The 21,118-nt window shown below is 37.1% G+C and overlaps 1 protein-coding gene across 4 annotated transcripts in view; it reads left to right on the plus strand.

Moving 5' to 3' along the window:
• SUGCT (succinyl-CoA:glutarate-CoA transferase) overlaps positions 1 to 21,118 on the plus strand; it is a 357,626-nt gene that overhangs the window by 3,088 nt on the left and 333,420 nt on the right. For all 4 annotated transcript variants that reach the window (XM_075054363.1, XM_075054344.1, XM_075054354.1 and 1 more), the window contains exons 2-6: positions 1,307 to 1,358; positions 1,451 to 1,524; positions 5,487 to 5,572; positions 6,350 to 6,400; positions 12,148 to 12,268. In XM_075054363.1, the coding sequence (XP_074910464.1) occupies positions 1,307 to 1,358; positions 1,451 to 1,524; positions 5,487 to 5,572; positions 6,350 to 6,400; positions 12,148 to 12,268 (384 nt within the window). The remainder of the gene's footprint in view (positions 1 to 1,306; positions 1,359 to 1,450; positions 1,525 to 5,486; positions 5,573 to 6,349; positions 6,401 to 12,147; positions 12,269 to 21,118) is intronic.

The following is a 21,118-nucleotide window of genomic DNA, read 5'->3' on the forward strand; positions in this document are numbered from 1 at the left end:
TGCAAGTGTTCTCACTGAGAGCAGTATGGTGAATGAAAACGTTTTAGCAGAAGTCTTGAATTCCTAATGCTGCTTCATATCTCTGTAGCTTTTTTATTATGTATATCTCTCTATATCCATCTCCTTCTTACCATATATACAGTAAGGTAGGAGGGAGAGTTATGGGGGTGACTGAAGGGTTGCTCAGGTCTGATGGAGGGAGTGTGGATCAGGTGACACAGGCATTCAATGCTGCATTACTCAGGAGACACACCACACTGCCCTGCATGCTTTGAGGGACTGTGGTTCTTTTCTCCTTCGTGTTCTGTAAGGAAGTCTATGCTTGAATTATTTGGGTTTTTTTTTGTGGTGTTTTTTCCCACATTTTTTACATCTTTCTCTTACCTGGACAAACACCAAAAAGATATGCTTGCCATGGGTTAGTATTGTGTAATCTTTGTGGTGTTATTGGCTAGGTGCCTTTTTTTTTTTTGTGGGTGTGTGTGGTATGAGACTACTTTCCAAATAGTAATGAAATTACCATCCACATGGGGTGGTGAAGTGTTTGCATCCCCAGCCTGCAATTAAAGACACTGTGTTAGCAGAAGATAACCCAAGGTCACCAAAGAGAGAGTTGGTAAACCTGTGGTCTAGACTATGAGATTGCTTGCTCTGTCTGTGACACTTACTGCCACTGCTGTGGTTTCTTAGAGCTGTTCACGTTGGAAAGGAGGAAAGCATTGTGATTTCTTAGTATCTTGCGTATGCGACTGCCATTGAAAGTTAAAGATTGAGTATTTCCTCAGTTCATGTATTCTGTCTTCAGTTTTGTAACCTCTTTTTTTGAAATGCAGATACTCTTTTTTTTTGTGTGTGTGTGATGCAAGTGCATAGGTCTACACAGATCAAAACACTTTGTGAGGATACTATGCTTCACATGGGTCTGCTACCCATTAGTTTTAGTTTGTGTCATTCTGATGTTGCTTGCTATGCTTTTATTGGATCTTTCTTCAGATTAGTCTTTAAAAGCTATATGAGTGTTTATGGAAGGAACATACAAAAATATCTCTAAAAAGTAGCTTAATTGTAGAATTGCTAGGTGCTTAGAATAGGTTCTGCAATGCTAACCATAACATTTTCCAACTTTGAAAGGATTTACTAACATAACATACTCCTGGTAACCTACCTGTGCAGAAAGCTTTATTATCCTTTATTTGGGGAGGGTTATGGGAGAGTGTCATAAAAACAGTGTTTTAGACTACCAATGAGAAACATCTTACAAAAAAAATAATTCAGGAGTAAGTAACTGTTTTCTCTTTCTTATCAGGTGCTAGTAATGTAAAGCCATTGGATGCTGTGAAAATTCTTGATTTAACAAGGTTTGTGTTTTGTCTGTAATTTGGAACAGTCTGTCTAGATGCAAATATTCTGATAGGGAAAACTAAGAAAACAATCTTTTTTAATGTTACAGGGTGCTTGCAGGGCCCTTTGCCACGATGATTTTAGGAGATCTAGGGGCTGAAGTTATCAAAGTGGAAAGACCAGGTAAGATTTTTGTTTATCTATTTTAGATATAAGAATGTGGGGTAGTTTAAGAAATAGTTTTTTTATGTAATTTAAGTAATATGACTGAGAATGCAAGATTGAAAACTTTTGAAAATATTTAGAAAGACAATACTACCTTTATTTGGTAATGGTATGTTTTTGGTGAGAGTGTGTGTATGGTACTGTGCTAAGAGATAATTATGTAGGTATTTGTATATTTTTTTTGAGCCAGCAGTTTTCAAGTTTTGAGAATATTTTACATCCTGGTACTATTTCTGGCATGGTAGAGAGCTAGGTATTAGTAGGTTTGCTTATACATGTATGATCTGTTTGCTTAAAGCTTAACACTGTGCTCCACATATGTATGTTTTGATCAGAAGTAGTCTGTGTCTATATTTAGAAAAGAGTGTGAGAAGGTTGAAGTTGTAAGGTCAGGTAACTTCTTCAGATATTAATGTACAAACCAGTAATGAGTCACCCCTTACAAAAGTGCCTTATTCTATCACTCAAAACTAAATTGATTTTGTTTGAATTGTTTGGACTTTGCTTAGATTTTAAATTGGGCTTGTGAATGCTTAGGTGTATGGTGTTTCTTTGTAATGTGGTGAGAGGGTTGAAACAGGGTTTTAGGTGTAGTGTTTGACGTGTAAAATTTGACAAACATACAAATCCTTCAAACAATTAGTTACAGAAGAATTATGGAAAACATGTTTTTCCCATTTGGGAATTCAGAATCTTCAGCTCACTTCCCTTTGAGCCAACATGTCTTAAATAATTTTAAATGGGAATACGTTTTACTACTCAGGATTAGAATATTGATAAAATGACAGGCACTTTAATTTTTGAAACAGAAACTCCACCTTCTATTTTCATCCTTACTATTACAAGGAAGAAAGGTAATATGAGCATTTAAAATATATATGTGTTTTGTTAGCACTGCTTTTGTGTAATACTATACAGATCTAGTGGGGTTGGCAAGCATTTTGGCTGGTTTTCCTGGTTTCAGCTGGGATAGAGTTAATTTTCTTCCTAGTAGCTGGTATAGTGTTGTGGTTTTGGATTCAGTATGAGAAGAATGTTGATAACACACTGATGTTTTCAGTTGTTGCGAAGTAGTGTTTATACTAAGTCAAGGATTTTTCAGCTTCTCATGCCCAGCCAGCAAGAAGGCTGGAGGGGCACAAGAAGTTGGGAGGGGACACAGCCAGGGCAGCTGACCCAAACTGGCCAAAGGGGCATTCCATACCATGGGATGTCATGCCCAGTATATCAGCTGGGGGGAGTTGGCTGGGGTGGGGAGCAGGGGTGGATGGCTGCTCAGGAACTAACTGGACATCAGTCGGCAAGTGGTGAGCAATTGCATTGTGCATCACTTGTCTTTCTTGGTTTATATTTCACTCATCTAATCTTCCTTTGCATTATTATTATTATAATATTTTTATTATTTTTATTTCAATTATTAAACTGTTCTTATCTCAACCCATGAGTTTCACTTGTTTTTGATTTTCTCCCCCATCCCACTGGGTGGGGGAGGAGTGAGTGAGCAGCTGTGTGGTGCTTTGGTGCCGGCTGGGGTCAAACCATGACACTGGTAGAATAGTTTTAATATTCCAGTACAGTTGCAGCTTGTTAATTAAAAATTAGCTTGTCAGAGAAATCTTTCTTTGGAATTGTGCAGAGTGACAAAAGTTATTTTCTGCATGAGGTAGTTGTGTCTTTAAAGTCTGGGATCTGATATCCCTGTGTAGGTGGAGATGGGAGTTCATTGGAAAAGGGAGATTTCTGAATTTGCATGCAAATCTTCATACTAGTGCTGAAAGTGTCTGAGTTAACAATCTTCAAGTGTGTGTTTTCAGATGCAGAAACTTGTGTAGCTCCTTCTGAGTCAGATTGGACTCTGGGTCATTAGCTTTATAAATAGTATTTACTTTATTTTTGTGTACTTTAGCTTAACACAATGTTTTTTTTTTTCCACTCAGCACATGTACTTATTCAGGGTTGTTGAGGATTGGGTAATGGTAAAAAAAATGCTTCATTCTTATGGAATAGCTACACTTTTTAGTTCATGAGACCATACAAGAAGAATAACAAATTGCATGGCATTCAGTTCTTTTTAAGAAATATTCCCTGCATTTGGCTTTCAGTTTTGTGCATCATTATGCATTTGAGGCATGTAATTATGCCATGGCAGCTGCACGTTATGTCAGGCATTTTTTCCCTTCTTTAGGTTTCCATATTTTAAGTTTCTCTCATTTGGTATTATTAGTTTTGAAAAGAGCTGGTGAAGGTAATTACACACTTGAGATACTAAAACATATTACATTCCATATATTTTTATTTTAAATAGGAAATATTGAATGTTTGAACATTTAACAAAACATTGAATGTCTAACAAAAGTTTTGTTACATCAACCTATGGGTCATCCTTAATCATTCACCATTGTTTCAAACATTAAATTTCAAACATTTTCACTTTTGTGACAATTACTGCATCAATTTTGTACTATCAGATGAGATTGACAGCGGTATTATTCCAAGTATTTAGGTAGTAGGAATGGAGCAGTGTCAGTGATTAAGTATGAAGTAATGGTTTTGGAGATTTGCATTCCAGCTCTGAGTTTGTTTTGTGAAGAAGGGCAGCCTGAGAATTCTGAGTTTCAAACATTTTAGAATGTGAGTACTCGGCTCTTTACATGAGAGGATGTCTTCTTTCACAGGAGTATTAATCCATAAAGGATAGTAGCCACACTAGCATCCTACGTGGAAAGTATTACTGAAATGTGTTGCTTTGAATGGCTTGAACTGGTAACATACAGAAGGGAGTTTTTTTTATTTTCCCCAAGCTTCCTGCTTGAACCAAAATTGTTCTTTGAGACACTAAACAGGACAAATGTTGATGAATAATTTATATGTTTGTATAACTTCTGCCACAGTTGATCTTAAATGACTGTAGACTTTGTATTACCATAGTATAATTATGACAGTGGCTATATTGTGTAAGACCAAAGGTCCTTCAGCTTGTTTCTGTACCTATGCTAGTATCAAAGAGTCTTCTGTGTTGCCTCGCTACAGAAAGTTTTCACTTGTGAAGTTAGCAAGTAGATAAAAGTCTAGATATTGAAATAAATCTAGGAATGTGCATGCTTGCTAGCACTTGGGATCGTGATTATATCTGAATTTAAATTTAGCTTTAATTCTAATTAAAATAGATTGCCAGTCTTAGTTTTAGTTCAAATTAAAATAGATTGCCAGTCTTTGTGACCTTTAAGAAAAGTTTAAACTTGGAAATTAAGCATAAATGATACAACGACATCAGTGTCTGCAGCAGCTGTAATGCCATCTTGCCTTTCTGTAAGGCAGCAGCATATCTGGAAGGGCTGGAGGTGGGGGATTGCACCAGCTATAGCAAGTGCTTCTTTTTGTTGGTGTTCTGCAGCATGCAGCTTAAGAAGTTATTGCTGATCAGTGGTATCTTGATGTTGTGTCCAGAGCGTTTCAGGAACAGTTTGTTAAGCATGTGCCTTCTGTGACTTGGTGCAGGACAAGAGCTTCTACTAAATTCTTCCGGATTGCCTAAAAGAATGGCATTGTAGCTCTGCTTTAAGTTAAAAACAAACACTGTGCCCTGCCCCCCCCAAACCAAAAGGAAAACAAAAAAACAACCCACAAACAAAAACAACCAAAAAACCCACAAATACATTGGTGGTGTGTGGCTCTATTAGTATTTTGAAGCCTAAAAGTAGTCCCAGCACTAGCAAACGCTATGTTCACATTGCTTAATCACATTCACTTTTAGGTGTTTTTTTTGACATAAATATCCTAAAATATATATATTAAACTAATTTTTGTTGTGCCTGCTAGATGAAGCTTAGGTGGTTTAAATATGATGTGGGAGGAAAACTTTTTATTTGTTGGCAGTATAATATTGGGCAGCTATGAAAATGTGATGGTATTTCTTTCAGGAGCTGGTGATGATACAAGAGCCTGGGGCCCACCTTTTGCTGGAACAGAAAGTGTTTATTTTCTCAGTGTCAATAGAAATAAAAAGGTAAATGGAGTGTGGTATTGAACTTTAACCTAAGTTTTCTATAATTACAACTGAAGACATAACACTTTGATTCTTATTCTATGTAACTGAGCAATAGTTAAATTGGCCTTAAGTTATGAATAAATTTCAGGAGAAGAACAAAGTTCTTTTGAACAAAGAAGGCTGCAAACTTCTGGTGTGGTGCTGTGGTCAGCTGAGGCAAATTCAAAAAGCAAGAGTGGTCCTGCCAGTCCTCAGCTGCTGGTACAAATTGACTGAAAATTAACCCTGTTGAAATTAAGGGTTATTTTATTTGAAGGATCAGGTTTTTCAGGTGCATCAACTCACCTGACCTGCATCAGCTGGAGCTGGAGGAGAGCAGGCATCATACCACAGTTAGTCTGGCTAAAGCTTGTGAAACTTCAGGATTAAGATGGTTTCCTGATATGTCTGAGCTGTTTAATGGCTTGTTGTTATTCAAACAAATGTTTGTGGTGTCCCCATGTGTACTTGCAGTAGTAGGTGCTGTGCAAACATACAGTGAACAGACTGCAGTGCAGCTCCGAGCTGCACATTTGTCAGACTTGTTTTGGTGCTTGTCTGATCCATTGGTGAGACAGTTCACTTTGTTTTACCAGCAGAATTTTTTTTGTAGGGGGAGGTGGGGTCTGTGTTAAAATTTACTTAATTGATTTAGCTGTGGTGTGAAACTTGACTGTTGGTTATGTCTGGAAGAGGCTGACAATCACCAGAAGGGCTTTTACATAAATTACTGTTTTTTTTTTTTTAAATCCCCAGAGTATAGCTATCAACATGAAGGATTCAAAAGGAGTAAAGCTAATCAGAGAGGTATGTTTTGATAGCATGCAAACTGTGCCTGTTTTGTATTGTTTTGATCCTAAGTAATAAAGAATAAACTCTGCATTTCAAGTATTTATTTGATATCTGATAATTAAAAATGTGTGCAGTAAATTTGTTAAATTACAGTATTAGCCTCTGTACTCTGTGATTTTTGGAATGAATGTTCAGTGTAACTTCTAATGATTATAGATATAAAATCTACATGAAAATGTCATCAGAAGCTTCAAATGAAATATTGTGAGGAAAAGATCTTAACAGCCTAGTGCTTTCCTTTTACTGTTGCTGTATTTGATCTTGTTGTACTACTTCATTAGAAAGAGTCAAGCTGGACTGATCTAATGAAGTCAGTGAGCAGCTTACAAAGAGGAGATAGTGGGCTCCAGTATTTGCAGGTTTTTGAATGTTATTGTGTATTCATGACTTCAGTTGCTGTGCATATTTCTGAGAAATACTGTCCTGTAGGTCAAACTTAATATTTGTTTTCTTGTTCAGAATGTAAGAGTCTTTTAAGGGTGATCCATTTTTCCACTGAAAAATTAATAAAAACATCCCATGCCACATCCTGTGAAACTTGTGCTTTGTCATCCCTTTTTATTTATTGAGAAATGTAAGACCTGCTACTTGCTAGTGCTGTGTTTTTAACTCTGCAGTACTGATGCATTTAAGAGGGTGAGCTGGCTTCTGTTAGTTTGTTTCAGTATCAGTTCCTATCACTTTTTCACAGTGAGGCTGTATGTGTCCTGCAATAAGTGGAATTTATCTGGTAGTATTTTTTGTTGGGAATATTGCATGAAATAGAAATAGATAAAGTTGTCTGATACTTTTGACCTTTTTTCTTCCCTGTCAGCTTTATATGGAAATCTTTGGAGTTTATAAGCCAAGGATTCTGCAGTACCTTTTCTCTTTGCAGAACAGAACCATTTATTGTTGATTTGTTATGAACCTATATGTTTGTCTTCTAAAGGTTTTGGAAACAGACACTGTCATTTGGAATAGTTTTGCATGGTATAATACAGATGTGTTTTTGGATAAACTAGTGATATTCTAAATAAGGGCTATAAAAAATGTTCCCCTTGCATAAGAAGGCTAGCTTGTTATTTGATCTTTAAAAATGGTGAAAGAAAAACTATTTTATGCAAAATGTCCACTGATTCCGCATGTGCGGGCTGGACTTGTTTGAAGAGTTAAAGGCAGCTGGGCCTATGAGTCAGGGTGAGCTGGAGAAAAGATGGCTTCAGCATAAGCTTCTTATGTGACTGCCACTATTTGTGGCTAGGAAGTTCCCCTTGTCTCATCTTGACATTTGTGCAGGAAGATTACTGCTTGATTCTGGTTTTAATTGTATAACTTTCTGCCTGCAAAATGGAGAACCTTTTTATGGTCTGTGGTGTTGAATGGCTGGTGACTTAAGAATTTGCAATATAACCTTTGTGCTTGAGGCTCAGGTGCCTGGTTGAGTTCAAATCCTACATAATTTTTAAATCAAAGCAGCAACTTTCTTCTCCCTTGTTTGTCATGCAAGACATGAGCAGCATCCTGTCTGTCAGCTCAGTGCTGGGCTTCCTACCCTTTTATTACTGGTAAGATCTCTTATATCACTGTAATGTAGAGCAACCATGATGCTGAAGATAGGATAGCTGGCAGTAAGAGTACTTAGAGATACAAACAAACGGTTCCTGCCAGCAGCAATATTAATTTTTCCCTTAGCTTGATGTCACTGAAATAGTCAAGCATGTATGAGAGTTAGTTCCTAAGATGCGACGTTATGAAATTTCCAGTGAGAGAACTAACTCTAAGTATTTACCATGCTAGCTGTGGCAATGAGGGGATCTCCTGTGACAAAGTTGTTTCTTATAGTTTCTATCCTTTATTAAAGTTGCTTTCATAACCACTACAGCTTTCTGTTCCTTAAATCAAGGGCATCCCCATCTGTGATATAGCAACACTGTGGACTGAAGTGATAAGGCATTATTGAAATGTGACTCTACTTGTGGAGTTGTTCATTGTTCTGCTTGATTTGGAGTGATAGTTTTTGGAAGTATTTGGTGCAGAGGTCTTGACATTCCATTATTGCATCTCAAATGGAATCAGAATATAACTTCTTCTGTTTGGCGTTTTATCAAAAGGAATATGTAAAGGGAAGTTATCTATAACAGGCTTTTGTCTTCACTTGTCTCCTGGTAACATCAGGACAGGTGTGTATAGAATTGAGTGTTGCTCAGCAATTTATTTGTTACTATGAAAGGTAGCATTCATGTCTGTAAAGTAATTGATGGCAAGAAGAAATACAAGTTTGTGACACTAGCTACTCATACATAAATAAGAATTGTCTCCTGAGCCTAAGGCCTACAAAGAAAAGTAATAAGGTTATAATATTTTTATTAAGAAAGGTAGCATGGTTAGAATAAATTTTGTTTCTCCCTCTCGTAAAATCCATATAGGTAGAAGAGGGCAAATCTCAGAATCTAGAAACATATTAAAAACAAGGGAGTAGAGAGTCTTCAGGTATATGACAAAAGCACAGCCTTTATAATTCAATCAGTAGTATCAAGTGAGCTGAAGAAATCTGTTAATCGGGAGTCCTGACTGCTTTTCTTCCTTTGGCACAGCACTACAAAATACTTGTCCAAGGGTCTGCTCTTTCATAATTACATGATTACATGAGTCCCACAACATTTTTCGTTGGTCTTTTTTATGTTTCTTTATTCTGTGTCACTTGTAGCCCTGTCTTCCTTACTAATGCTTTTGGCTTACTGTTAACTGCCTTTCAAATATTTGTATGTCTTCCTGAATGAAAATTAATTTTTTTTCTCTTCAGTGATGGTATGCGCACCAGTCCTATGCTCTGACATCCTTTTGTTGTAATATGGCTCAATATCTCTTTAGAGCATTATTCAGCAGTTATTGTTAGAAGCTCATTTTAAGAACCTTGAGGATACCTGTCTCTGGAGTATTTAGCCTTAACTAATTAACTTTTCTCTTTATTCATGAAGAACTTGGGAGAATTCAGTTTGCTGGGAGCTGATGGCACTCCTTCTTCCCTTCTATTACCTTTAGCTGATAGGTCAGCATGTCTCATGTGTGCTTTCTCACTTGATAAAGCAAACTATTCACACACGTGTGTGTGTATGTATATGTTCATATGTGTGTGTATGCACATTCTCCTCTGTGTGGAGCTTTTGTAAAAAACAAACACACCTACACCCCCCCCCCCCCGCCAAAACCCCAAACAAAACTGCCAAAAGGTATGAAGAGTTTGCTTTATAAAGTTAGTAGCATCATTATTTGTTACTCAATTTAATGACTACTTTGGCATGCATGATGCCTTTTTTCTTTTCTGAGGCATAGACATTGAGCATATCAGTGTCCTATCTGGAATACATAGTATTCTAACTTTGCGTTGTATTGCTCTGTTAGTAGAGGTTAAAATACAAGTGATATGTTCAGAGGACTTGTAGGACATGAAGTGTGAAATTTCATTTGACAGTGGACTTAAAATCCCATTGAGACTGAAAATCCCTTTGAGTTTTAATAACATACAGTTTGTTTGGATCAGAGTCTGAATTCAGTTCCCCACAGTGGCAGAACCCTGGGTACCTATGCTTGATTCAGTGAGCATCAAAAAAAGTACTATACAGAGTGCTGCCTTTACACATTAAAGACTATTTCCAAGTGTCATGAAAACTTCAGTGGCAGAGCTGACAGCACTTGTAAGATGTCTTAGAAATTCATGTCCATTTCTGAGAATATATACATAGCTAAACTGGGCCCAAGTCATTGTATCCCCACTTAGCACTGCTGCTGTCCCATGTATGTTGCCAAGTCCAGGGTTATGGTGATTTTTATGTTACAGTACTGTATGTCATGCTTTATTCCTCAGTGGCTTCTAGGAGATGATAGTTCTTCAGTATGAGATGGACAACAACTCTCAAACCATTTTAGCCCGTACAATCACTGTAAATTGAATTATTATAAAATACCAGTGAAAGCAATACACAAGTTGTAACTGATTTTGTCTCTTGAATGAATTAAGCTAAGGCTGTAGTATTATTAGTTTGAAGAGTATTTATGTATGAACTATGAAGGATTTAAAGAGAAAATAAAACCCCCTTAAGTTATTTTTCATAAGGGCATGCTATTAAAAAAAAATAGCTTGCCCCTATTGTCTTTCCCTTACCTTACTTTGGTAGCTTGATCTGCTGTCCTGCATAGAGGATTGGGACAGCTGTAGATCTGTCTGACCTACTTCTGTTTTTACTAGCAAATGCTTTAGCTCTGGGGAAACTTGGATCTTCTTGAGAACCTTCCTGTAACAAATGCCTGTTTTTTAATAACTTCTGTGAAGTTATGTTCTGTTCACTTCTATGGAATCATGAATTAACAAACCAGCCAGCTGTCCACACTGAAACCCTGCAATGCTTATTAAGAATCTGGAGACTGTTTTTCATTTTACTGTAGTCCTATAGGTTCTTGACATAGCCACTTCAAAAATACTTAATAACCTGTTTTAAAATGTACCTTTACTGCATGCTAAACTGAGTTTCTGATTAATGTCGCTTCCATGCATCCAGTTAAACTATTTAGAAGTTGTGTGCTGCCTTGTCTGAATAAGAATTAGTTTCTATCTTTCCTGTTAAATACTTGCTGGCTTGGCAGCTTCTTTGACCTTAAGTTCAGCTGAACAGCCTACATGCTAGAACAAAAATGATTGTGATTGTGATTGCTGTTATGATGACACTAGTTTATAGAACCTGGTCTAATATACTGTATATATTAATCAGACAGTGACATGGTAGTTTCAGAGAATGCGACTGATCAGCTGCAAATAGCATTAAAAACCTAAATGTTTTATGTTATGCTTAAAAATGTGTGCACAAACATGTGTACCTGTAAGGGAACAGTTTGTTAAATTCCTGGGGACAGGAACAACCAAGCAAAAAACCTCCAACTTCCCCAAGGCATACATTTTTCTTTTAATATGTAGTTCTCTTGCTTCAGGAGTTCTTAATTAGTTTTAGTCTTATTGAAACATGTAGATGCGTATCTATTTATAATTTTTATAAGAAAAAGAAAGTAATTTAAAGCCCATCAAGTTTATATGATAATCTTTACCTTCAGTAGATTTTTGGACTAGGTCATTCATTTATATGTGATGGAGAAAGTCACATTGCAGAGCTTGACAGCACTATTCTAACTGAGGTAACTATAAGGTGTTAATTTTAACTTAATAAAATTTTTGGGCTCCCAATTCTGCTTCTACATACAGGAAGTGAGATATATGGCCTCTGTGGCAGTAATTGTAATCAATGATTTTAAAATGAAAAACAATTTATAAAATTATTTCTAAGGTAGAGAAAGTGTGAAGGATAAAGATGCATTCTTTCTCCCCCCCCCCCCCCCCCAGTTAAGTGCAGGTATAAAGGTGATCATTGTTCTGTAAACTATTGTCAAGTCTTGGGAAATTGATGTGATACTGATAATATATTACAGTTTTGTCTAGTTGCTTTAGGATTTTGACAGTCTTCTTTCTAGATATGCAGCATCTCTACTATGTAGTTTGCAGAGATGCACATTCTAACAGGCCAAAACCATGTCTCTAGGTTTGTAAGTTTTCTTTTGTCAGAAAGACTGGAGCCATTTTGATTAGTGACATTTTTAAATGAAATTATGTGAGGAATTTATTGAACTTTTGGAAGCTCATTAACAAATCTTACTCCTTCTTTTCTTTTCTATAGCTTGCAGCAGTGTCTGATGTTTTTGTGGAAAACTACATCCCTGGGAAACTGGCTGAAATGGGTCTAGGTTATGAAGACATTAAAAAGATCGCTCCTCACATAGTGTACTGTTCAATAACAGGTATTTTAATTTCAATTACTTGTTTTCATTAGTTCCTTTATTCCAGTCAACTGTTATAAAAGTGATGTGGTAATACAGAAGTGTATTATTTTGATGTCAGTTAAGGTAAACTGAAAGACTAAGTGAGTTTGACTGTTCAGTTCAAAAATAGGTATAGAAAAATTGGGAGGCAGCAACCAGTTCAACAGTGGCATTAACATTCCAGCTTGGCATGTTCCTATTGATTTCAAAGGAGCCAGGATTGGCTGGGCTCCTTGGATTTTGCTTTGAACTAGTTGAAAACTCAGATTATTTTTAGTTGAAAAGTCAGAATTTGTTTTTCCCAATGGTTTTACTGTATTAGTTTGCATATTGCAGGTTTCCAGTCTGGTTATCTCAGTGTCTCTACTGCCCTGAAGCATCTCTCTCTTCAGAATTATGCAGTTTTATGTTCATGGAAGTTTTATGTTACTTTGCTACAGTCTATTGCCTGGTAACTGAAATGGTAGAAGAGTTGTAGGTACTATATAAATGCTGGGGAGAATGAAAAGAAAGTAGACATACGAATATCAGGAATTGCATACGTGTAGAAATAATGTTAAGTCTGAAAAATCGCTTAAAAAAACCCAACAAAAACCACCCCCAAAAATCTTGATCAAGCACTGAAATTAAAGGGTCTGTGCATGTAAAGTCTGCTGTTAAAATACAACTAAATTAAAACACGGAAGTTACAGGTATTTTTAGACTGGTTTAAAATCTTGGTTACAAACCTGCTATGCCTCTGAATTTCTGAATAATAAATGGCTTTGGCTTTTTATTTACTGTGTATTGATGTAATTTAATAGGAGCCAAACAGCTTTTTGTGACATATTTATCACGTTTGTGTGGCAAATATCTGAAGAAGTTAAGAGCAGAAAAGCAATTATATCCAGGGCTTGCTGAGAATCTCTTTGTTTAAATACATTTTTAGGTTGGTCAGTGGCTGGGTACCACAATGTTTTTCACATTTGCTTGTGTATGTAATCTCAAAACTGGAAGTTGTTTAGTTGCTGTACCCGTAATTGATGTAAAAGAATAAAAATTATATCCAATTTATGTGAGGTAGCTTGGCCTTTGATTTGGTAAATCTGTTTTTCCATTCCCTCTACATGTCAGCTTTTGAATGTTTTTGTATTTTACTGATAATAGGCAAAAATCTTACTTGAAGCGAGGGCCTAAGGAAAGGTACTATTTAATTTCACAGAATCATAGAATTGTTTAGGTGGAAAGGACCTCTTGAGACCATCTAGTCTAACCCCCTGCTCAAGCAGGGTCATCTACAGTAGGTTTCCCAGGACTGTGTCCAGCTGGGTTTTGAGTATTTCCACAGCTGCTCTGGACAACCTGTTGCAGTGTCTGATCACCCTCACAGTAAAAAAGTTTTCCCATGTTCAGGAAAATTTGTCCATTGCCTCTTAACCTGTCAGTGGGCGCTACTGAGAAGGATCTGGCTTCCTCTTGCTCATTTCCTCCCACTGGGTATTTATATACATTGCTAAGATCCCCCTGAGCTTTCTCTTGTTTAGGCTGAAGAGTCTCACCTGTCTTGCCTTGTCATCATGTGTCAGATGCTCCAGTCTCTTAATCATCTTTGTGGCTCTGTGTTAAACTTGCTCCAGTAAGTCCATATCTGTCTTGTACTGGGGAGCCCAGAACTGGACACAGTACTCCAGATGTGGCCTCACCAGTGCTGAGTAGAGGCAATCTCCTCCCTCAACCTGCTGGTGACACTCTTCCTAATGCATCACAAAATACTGTTTGTCTCCTTTGCTACAAGGATGCATACTTTTGTATGTTCTGTTTAAGTGCTCCCCGACTTCCTCCACTGAAGGTAAGTTTTCCTTGCTGCAGACTTTCTCTCTAGTCTCAGGGACCTAGGACTCCTAAAGCCCATCTTTCCTGGTAAATACTGGGACAAAGGTTGCATTAAATACCTCTGCTTTCTCCATGTCCTTTGTCACCAGTTTCCCTGCCCCATTCTGCAGTAGGTCCACGTCTTCCCTAGTTGTTTTTCTGCTGCTGATTTGCTTGCAGAATCCTTTCTTGTTTCTCTTCGCATTTTTTGCCACATTCGACTTCAGATCAGCCATGGCTTTCCTAACCATATACTTGCATGATCAAACAGCAGCTCTATACTCCTCCTAGGTCACTTGCCTCTGCTTCCACCTCTTGCACGCTTTCATCTTACTGTCAAAACAAGGTGGAGAAAGCTCAAACAATTTTGCTGTTTAAAGATTTGTGTAACACATAGTTTACAGTTGTTATACATAATGAAAAACATACAAACATTAAAAACCACAAATACATAACTAAAGATTTTTTTTTTTTAAATTATTTGTGGACTATGATCATTTGAGGCAGAAGGTGGTCAGGAGGTAAGAGCTAAGTGATGTTTGTCAGGCACCCATAAAACAACTTGGGATCTTAAATTATGGTTTCTTAAGCCTTGGTGACAAGGAACATCTATTTAAGGATGATGCAGCTTCTAGGAATAAAGACATAAAATCTCTAGTACCCTTAAAGAAAAAAAAGATCAGAAATCAATTAAGCCAGGAAATAGCAAAGCCACAATCTAAGCATATTAAAAGAAGCAACCAGATTAGGACCAAATGTACTACTGTCACAGAGAGGGGCATGGTGGTGATACTTAGGCAGTAAGGGTTTTTTTGGCGGAATCAGGCAGAAAACTGATTTAAGAAGAAAGAATTCCTGATTGATTTCTAAAAGCTCTGTGGCCTGATTCTAGATATTACAATTCAAAACCATTTTGTGCTGTGATTGAGTCTACTGCATTCAAATAGTTTATCTTTTTTTTTTTTTGCACAAAGGGGGATGGGAAGAGGCTAGAAGAGGTTTGATGTAGTAAAGTTTAACTTGTTTAACTTAAAAATAAGTGAAAAGGAGATCAAGTTTTTAAAATATTTGCTGATAATAATTGCTTAGATTAGCAGCTCAGATTAAAACATGAATGCCTATGGAAACAGAGAGAGAACTCTGTTTTTTTTGTTTTGTTTTTCCATCACAAATAAGACTAGGCAAACAGCAAAGGAGGTTGGTAAAAGCATTAAAACATCTTTATGGTAGCCAAGTTGTGTATGCTACTGTTTATTACAGGGAAGGTTAGTGAGTCGATACTTGAGTGATTTTCTGCAAGGGATCAATTAGAGAAACTTTGTTATTCTGAATATCCAATATAAAAGGCTTTTAGAACAAAGTGGTAAATGAATATTTATAAATTACCTGTAGCAGTATATCCGAGCAAAGTGAACTTTTGGTCTGATCCTGTGTTGTTACTAAGACATGTCATAACATTGCCAGTGAAAACACACACACAAGAAAGTAACTGAAAATGTCAAGCTGTTCTTGTAAACATAGGAATTAGTTCACTTTCCTTTTCTGAAACAAACAGACCTAATTGGCAATCCTTTGCTTTTGCAAAGCACCGCTCACCCATGTTGCTTGCTATTCGTGGTGTTCAAGTGCTTTTCTTCTTTTTCTTCTGGGTTGTTGGATGTGGAGGCCTATTAAAAATAGTGGTACTCTGGGCACAGAAATTTGCCTGCAAGCAGTGTCTTGGATGTTTTAATGCTGGGCATTGCAATGTTTGACCCAAAAAACAGGTTTATGTAAGTTGCGGCATCCAAGTTGGATGGCTGGTTTTGTGAGACCGTGGTGCAGAAAGCAGGTAACTGCAATCTGAAAGGCCGTCAAGAAGTGCTCAGTTCCCCTGACTTGAGACAGGAGCTATGCTTGTGACAACGTAAGAGGATAAGGATTGGTATTGAAGTGAAATGAACTGAGACACACTGAATCTAGTAGGTTCCTGAGAGCTCAGATGTAATATTTCAGATAGGAAGAGACTGAGAACACAAGGCTTTTTGGTAATGCTATAGTAAGTTATGTGTATTTAAATGCTTAGCTAGGGATATGGAAGATATGAGTTAAGGAAGACGTCAGATGTAAGAGATGTTCTGGCCTAGAACATTGAATTAAATGGACTAGTTGTATTCCCAAATGTTGAAAATTGCTGAGACAAATTATCTTGGTTACAGCAACCCCTTTTATATCTAAACAGTGGGATTGCATCCATCATTTGCCATCTCGTGTACAGGCTGTACAAGAGATAATAGAAATGTGTTAATTCTCAAGCCCTTTCTGGTTTGCAAGTCCTGTGAAGGATGATGGATGCACAATATAACATGAATTATGTTCTGAGGTCTCTGAACAGAGGATAGGAATGGTTTAGACTGTTTAACTCAGCCAGTTTTGAGTATGCTTTTTTAAGGGTGTGTTTTTTATGTACCATAACTGTTGTTGACAGACAAAATTATGTTGGTCATTGTTAATGACTATGATGAGCTGTATTACATTTTAAATGTGAGAATATGTAGAGACAGACATTTTGGCATAACATTTGATAATAAGTAATCAAGAAATAAACATGTTCAGTGTGTCAGAATCACACTGTTTTTCCAACTTTAATTTTTGATTTTCTTGTTTCTTCTTGTTAGTATATATGCTGAAGACATTATAGCTGATTCATTTAATAAATTACAAATAATTACTGGACACTACTTCCCTTATCCTTTTAGTTAACTCATTAATGAGGCTGGATATCATCTGGAATGTTCTGGTTTCTTATTTTTGGAACCATATTACCTTTCAAGTTTAAACTTGATAGGTATGGAATGCAATTAATGAACAAGTAATTTGAAGGAATCAGTTTCACCCTACAGCATAACTTTTATAGCAGCTGTGATCAAGATGTATTTAACTTTCTTGGGTTTTTTTGTCTCATTCAGTTATTGAATGTAAGTATAAATAAATCAAATTGGATATTAAAACTTTTTTAAATTTAGGGGCCATCCAAAAATATGGTAAGTAATTTTCTGACTCTAGACTGTACTGTATCCTTCCTTTGTGCTACTCCAGAGAGAGTGTACTCAAATAGTTGTCATTCTTATCATTGTTATCTTGGTTGTTACATTTTGGAGGAGTGGTGCTTTTGCTTTTTAAAGACTGTTATTTGTGACAAGATTTGTGTGAAAATATGGGTCTTGAATTCGTCTTCGAACCTCAGAGTTGCTAATTGATGGTCAGCACTACCTGATAACCTTTTCTTCTTAAGGACTCACCTTCTAGAACATTTTTATCCCAGTCACTGGCTGGTTCTGTACCTGCTGGCTGCATTTTGCATTTGTGGTTACAGTGATAGTAGCCAGTACCCGGTTATGGGTTAGGTTATTTGCCAGATCCTTGAAATGGTTCAGATGCTGAATGAGTGCAGTCCTTGTGATACTGTTCTTGTGTGTCCTGTTACATAGGAATTTCTATTTCATACTGCCTGATGTTGAGCCAGATGGGGCTGGGCTGTCGTCAGAGTATATTGCATTGGTCATGTGGTTATGAATGCTTTGTATGTGCCATCTGTAATATAACAACACCTGTATGTATTCTATTAAACTTATTTCTCCTTCTGGTTGGCAGGTAATATATCATAGAGATGTCATCAGCTTGCTTTTCATTTATTATTTCCTTTGGCCTGCTTGCTTTAAGTTGTGATATCACCATGAAATCTAGTCTAATCAATCACAATTCTAGTACTGTATGGTTCCTCCTAGCCTCTCTTTCTCCTCACTTCTGGTGGCCTATAGACTGGTATTTCTGTTCTTCTCAGCCTCCCACCTGTATGTGCCCTCTTCTTGGTCTTTTTGTCAGATCTATTTCCCTTCCTTCTCAGTCTGTATCTTCTCCCACCTCAGCCAGTTGAGACTCTTTCCTCTGTCCAGTTCAGTTCCTCACCAGACATCGGTTTCCCTTACCTCCTTTGGCTTCAGGCTCACATTTTCCTACCAACTTCCTTTTCCAGCTAATTGTGTTCTCCAGTCCTTCAGAATCTTCATTCTAACCTTCATATTTTTCTGTTTCTCCTTTTCTGCATTGCAATGCTAGTAGGAATCAAGCAGAGGGGATACCATCTTTCTATGCTTGGTTTTTGTGTGCTATCCTCATGCACAGTAAGTGTGAGCAGTAAATATAAATAAAAGCTGGGCTAGAGCATGCCCCATTGGTCTGTGGGTACAGCGTACATACATTCGTCAGAACAAACTGCTGGGATGTGTGATATGATGGAGCATGCGGTTCATGGACTGAATCTTTGGAGATTTTAGCCTTGAAGCACTAACAAATATTCCTTTGAGATTGTGTATTTCCTAGCCCCTATGGTACCTTAAAGCTGGATTTGAGCATAGCCATGACAAAAGGGTTTCCCATTCTTTGAAGTCTTCGCTCTAAAGGACAGAAATTCTTGAGGTTTTAAGCAAACAGCTGTAAGTTGTTTTTTCCAATATAGCAAAACAAACCTGCTTCTCTCTCTGGTTTTGTGCTTAAGAACAGCAGAAACATTCTGTGAGAAATTCTGAAAACATTCAAAATTCTCATTCTTATAGAGCTTAAAGATCAAAATTGGACTCTTACATAAATGCTTTTTGTTAATGGAACATGTATGCAGGTGACTGGTTCAGCTGAATAGGCCCATATTGTAGCAGAATATAAAATCTGGAAGACATGCTCCTTAGAAGTCGGAAGATATGCTACTTTAACTTAACCAGAATTGAGTGATTTTTCTTAAATACAGGAATAATGTTTGTATGGAATTGCCTCTCCAAATTTTACAGTGTTGCAAATTGTTAGTGATAGAAAAATAGTGTGATATCCCCCCCCCCCCCGCCAAGTCCAGGGTCATATGTAGGTGAAGAGTTTAGACATGGGTAAGCCAGATGCTGTCTCTGTTATGGCATTTTGGAAGTCATGATTAGCAAACTGAGTTTCTTATCCAAACAGCTCTGACTGAATGTATCCAGCCCTGCAGTGGCTGTTGCAGGGTTGCGAGGATCTCCGGGACATTTCCCAATGTTCGTACTGCTTTGAGTGTTCTTGAGCTCCAAATTGTTCTCACAAGTTGGCTCTGCTGATGACAGTAATCTTAGAACTAGTTTAAATATAATATATTTTGACAGTTCCGTGGTTGAGGTTGGTTGAAGTTTTTGAAAATTGGCTGGTTAAAGTAAATCATGTACAGGTCACAAGGGAGTGACCGTTTGTTGCTATTGGTATGGCCCGTGTAGCGCTTCAACTAAGAAAGTCACAGTTTGTTTCTGAACAGGAGGGGGCACTGTTTAAAAGGACAACATTGTTTTCAAATCAAAGCGCTTCCCCCCCCCCCCCCCCCCCCCCCCTTTTCTTAAAGCCTCTGAAGGCACTATGTCTTGAAAGAATTTTGTAGGGTTTTTTTGAGTGATGAAAGCTACTCCTGTGAGGTTCTCTGCCCCATCCCCTTGCTTTGCCAATTTGAGTGAATTGTGCTTACTCTTGTGTACAGGTTTTGTGGAAGATAGAGTTCCTCAGGTTTTTTTGTCTCCTCCCTTTCTTCCCTCCTCCTTTTCTAGGAAGTAATACTTTGTATCATATGCAGGTTGCTTTGTCTGTTGCTTCTGACATTACAAAACCTTGTTTCAATATTTTCTGTCATTTCATATCTTAAAATATGGTTGTGATGCTTAGTTTTCTGCCTTTTAAGGAAATTTTACTCCTGTAAAGACTTTTTGGTGTATTTATGCATGAAAGAAATTGAATACATAATGATAATCATGGAAAATCTTAGAAATATTCTTAGTTCAACCAAAAGAAACAACAAAGATAAGATTTTGGGGATTGAAATTTTTATTAACTTTGTGTTACTGCAACAGATTACATTTCTTGGGAATTTGCAGTCTCTACCCCGAAGAACTTAAGATTAACTCTGAATTTACAGATACTTTGACTGTACTAAACTGTTAATTTGTTTGTTGGCAAACAGTATTTTTGTAAAAAGGCTACAATTAAGTGGAAAGAATGGCAGTGGTAGTTTGCAGTGGGTCTTGTTTTGTGCTGATATTTTGTAGCGACTTTTCATGAGAAGATGTAATGTTACAATTTTGATGCATATCCTACTCTGCCTCTAGTATTTTCACTACAGGAAAGAAAAGCCAACTGCAGTGTGTTTTGCTGGGCAAAGGCTAGCCAAAGTGTTCTTCAAATCCTCTAATTTGTGAACTAACTGTGGTAAGATGTGGAATTGCCTTTGATTAGATACAGTTTGCACACTCCTCCTTACCAAATGATTCTGGCCTATAAAATTATAGATAACTTGGAGTGTCTGTGTCTTTGTGCCCACTCCTTCCCCGATGATATTCTTGTGGTTTCTAGATGGTTATATTCTGGATATAATAATCTGATACAAATTGATAGATTACCTCCAACAAAATGATAGCTCCTACTTAAAAAATGATGTTTATTTCATAATATGATATCATTTGGCAAAATAATTTCTTGATGCTGTAAATTTTTTATTGATAGCATGCAAATAGGGAAGTTGTATTCAGAAGCTGGCTCAAGCAGTGGTTGCAGTTGTCACTAAATGATAGCAACTATAGAAATGGTCTTGATTATTAATCTGTTCAAAAGTTATGAAAATTTGTGACCCAAAGTTACTAGAAAGAGGATTTTTTTTTTTGTAATTACAAAAAGGCAAAATGACACTAAAACTAGGCACAACAAAATGGAAGGGGGGGTGGGAGGAAAGCCTACATAGCAAAATGCCTAGGCTGGTTGAGCCAAATAGTCAATGCAAGGAGGATGATGTACAGAATGAAATGGAAATTAAGAGAATTAACTGAGAATTTAAAGAGTTACAACAGTCTTTTAAGTATATTAAAAGCAGGAGCAATTTGGAGAATGAGGTTGTTAATGAAGCTGGAAACTGCAAAGAAGATTGGTGTCTTGGTACCAAAT

This window comes from Buteo buteo, chromosome 2 (genome assembly GCF_964188355.1).
Source record: "Buteo buteo chromosome 2, bButBut1.hap1.1, whole genome shotgun sequence".
Classification (NCBI taxonomy): domain Eukaryota; kingdom Metazoa; phylum Chordata; class Aves; order Accipitriformes; family Accipitridae; genus Buteo; species Buteo buteo.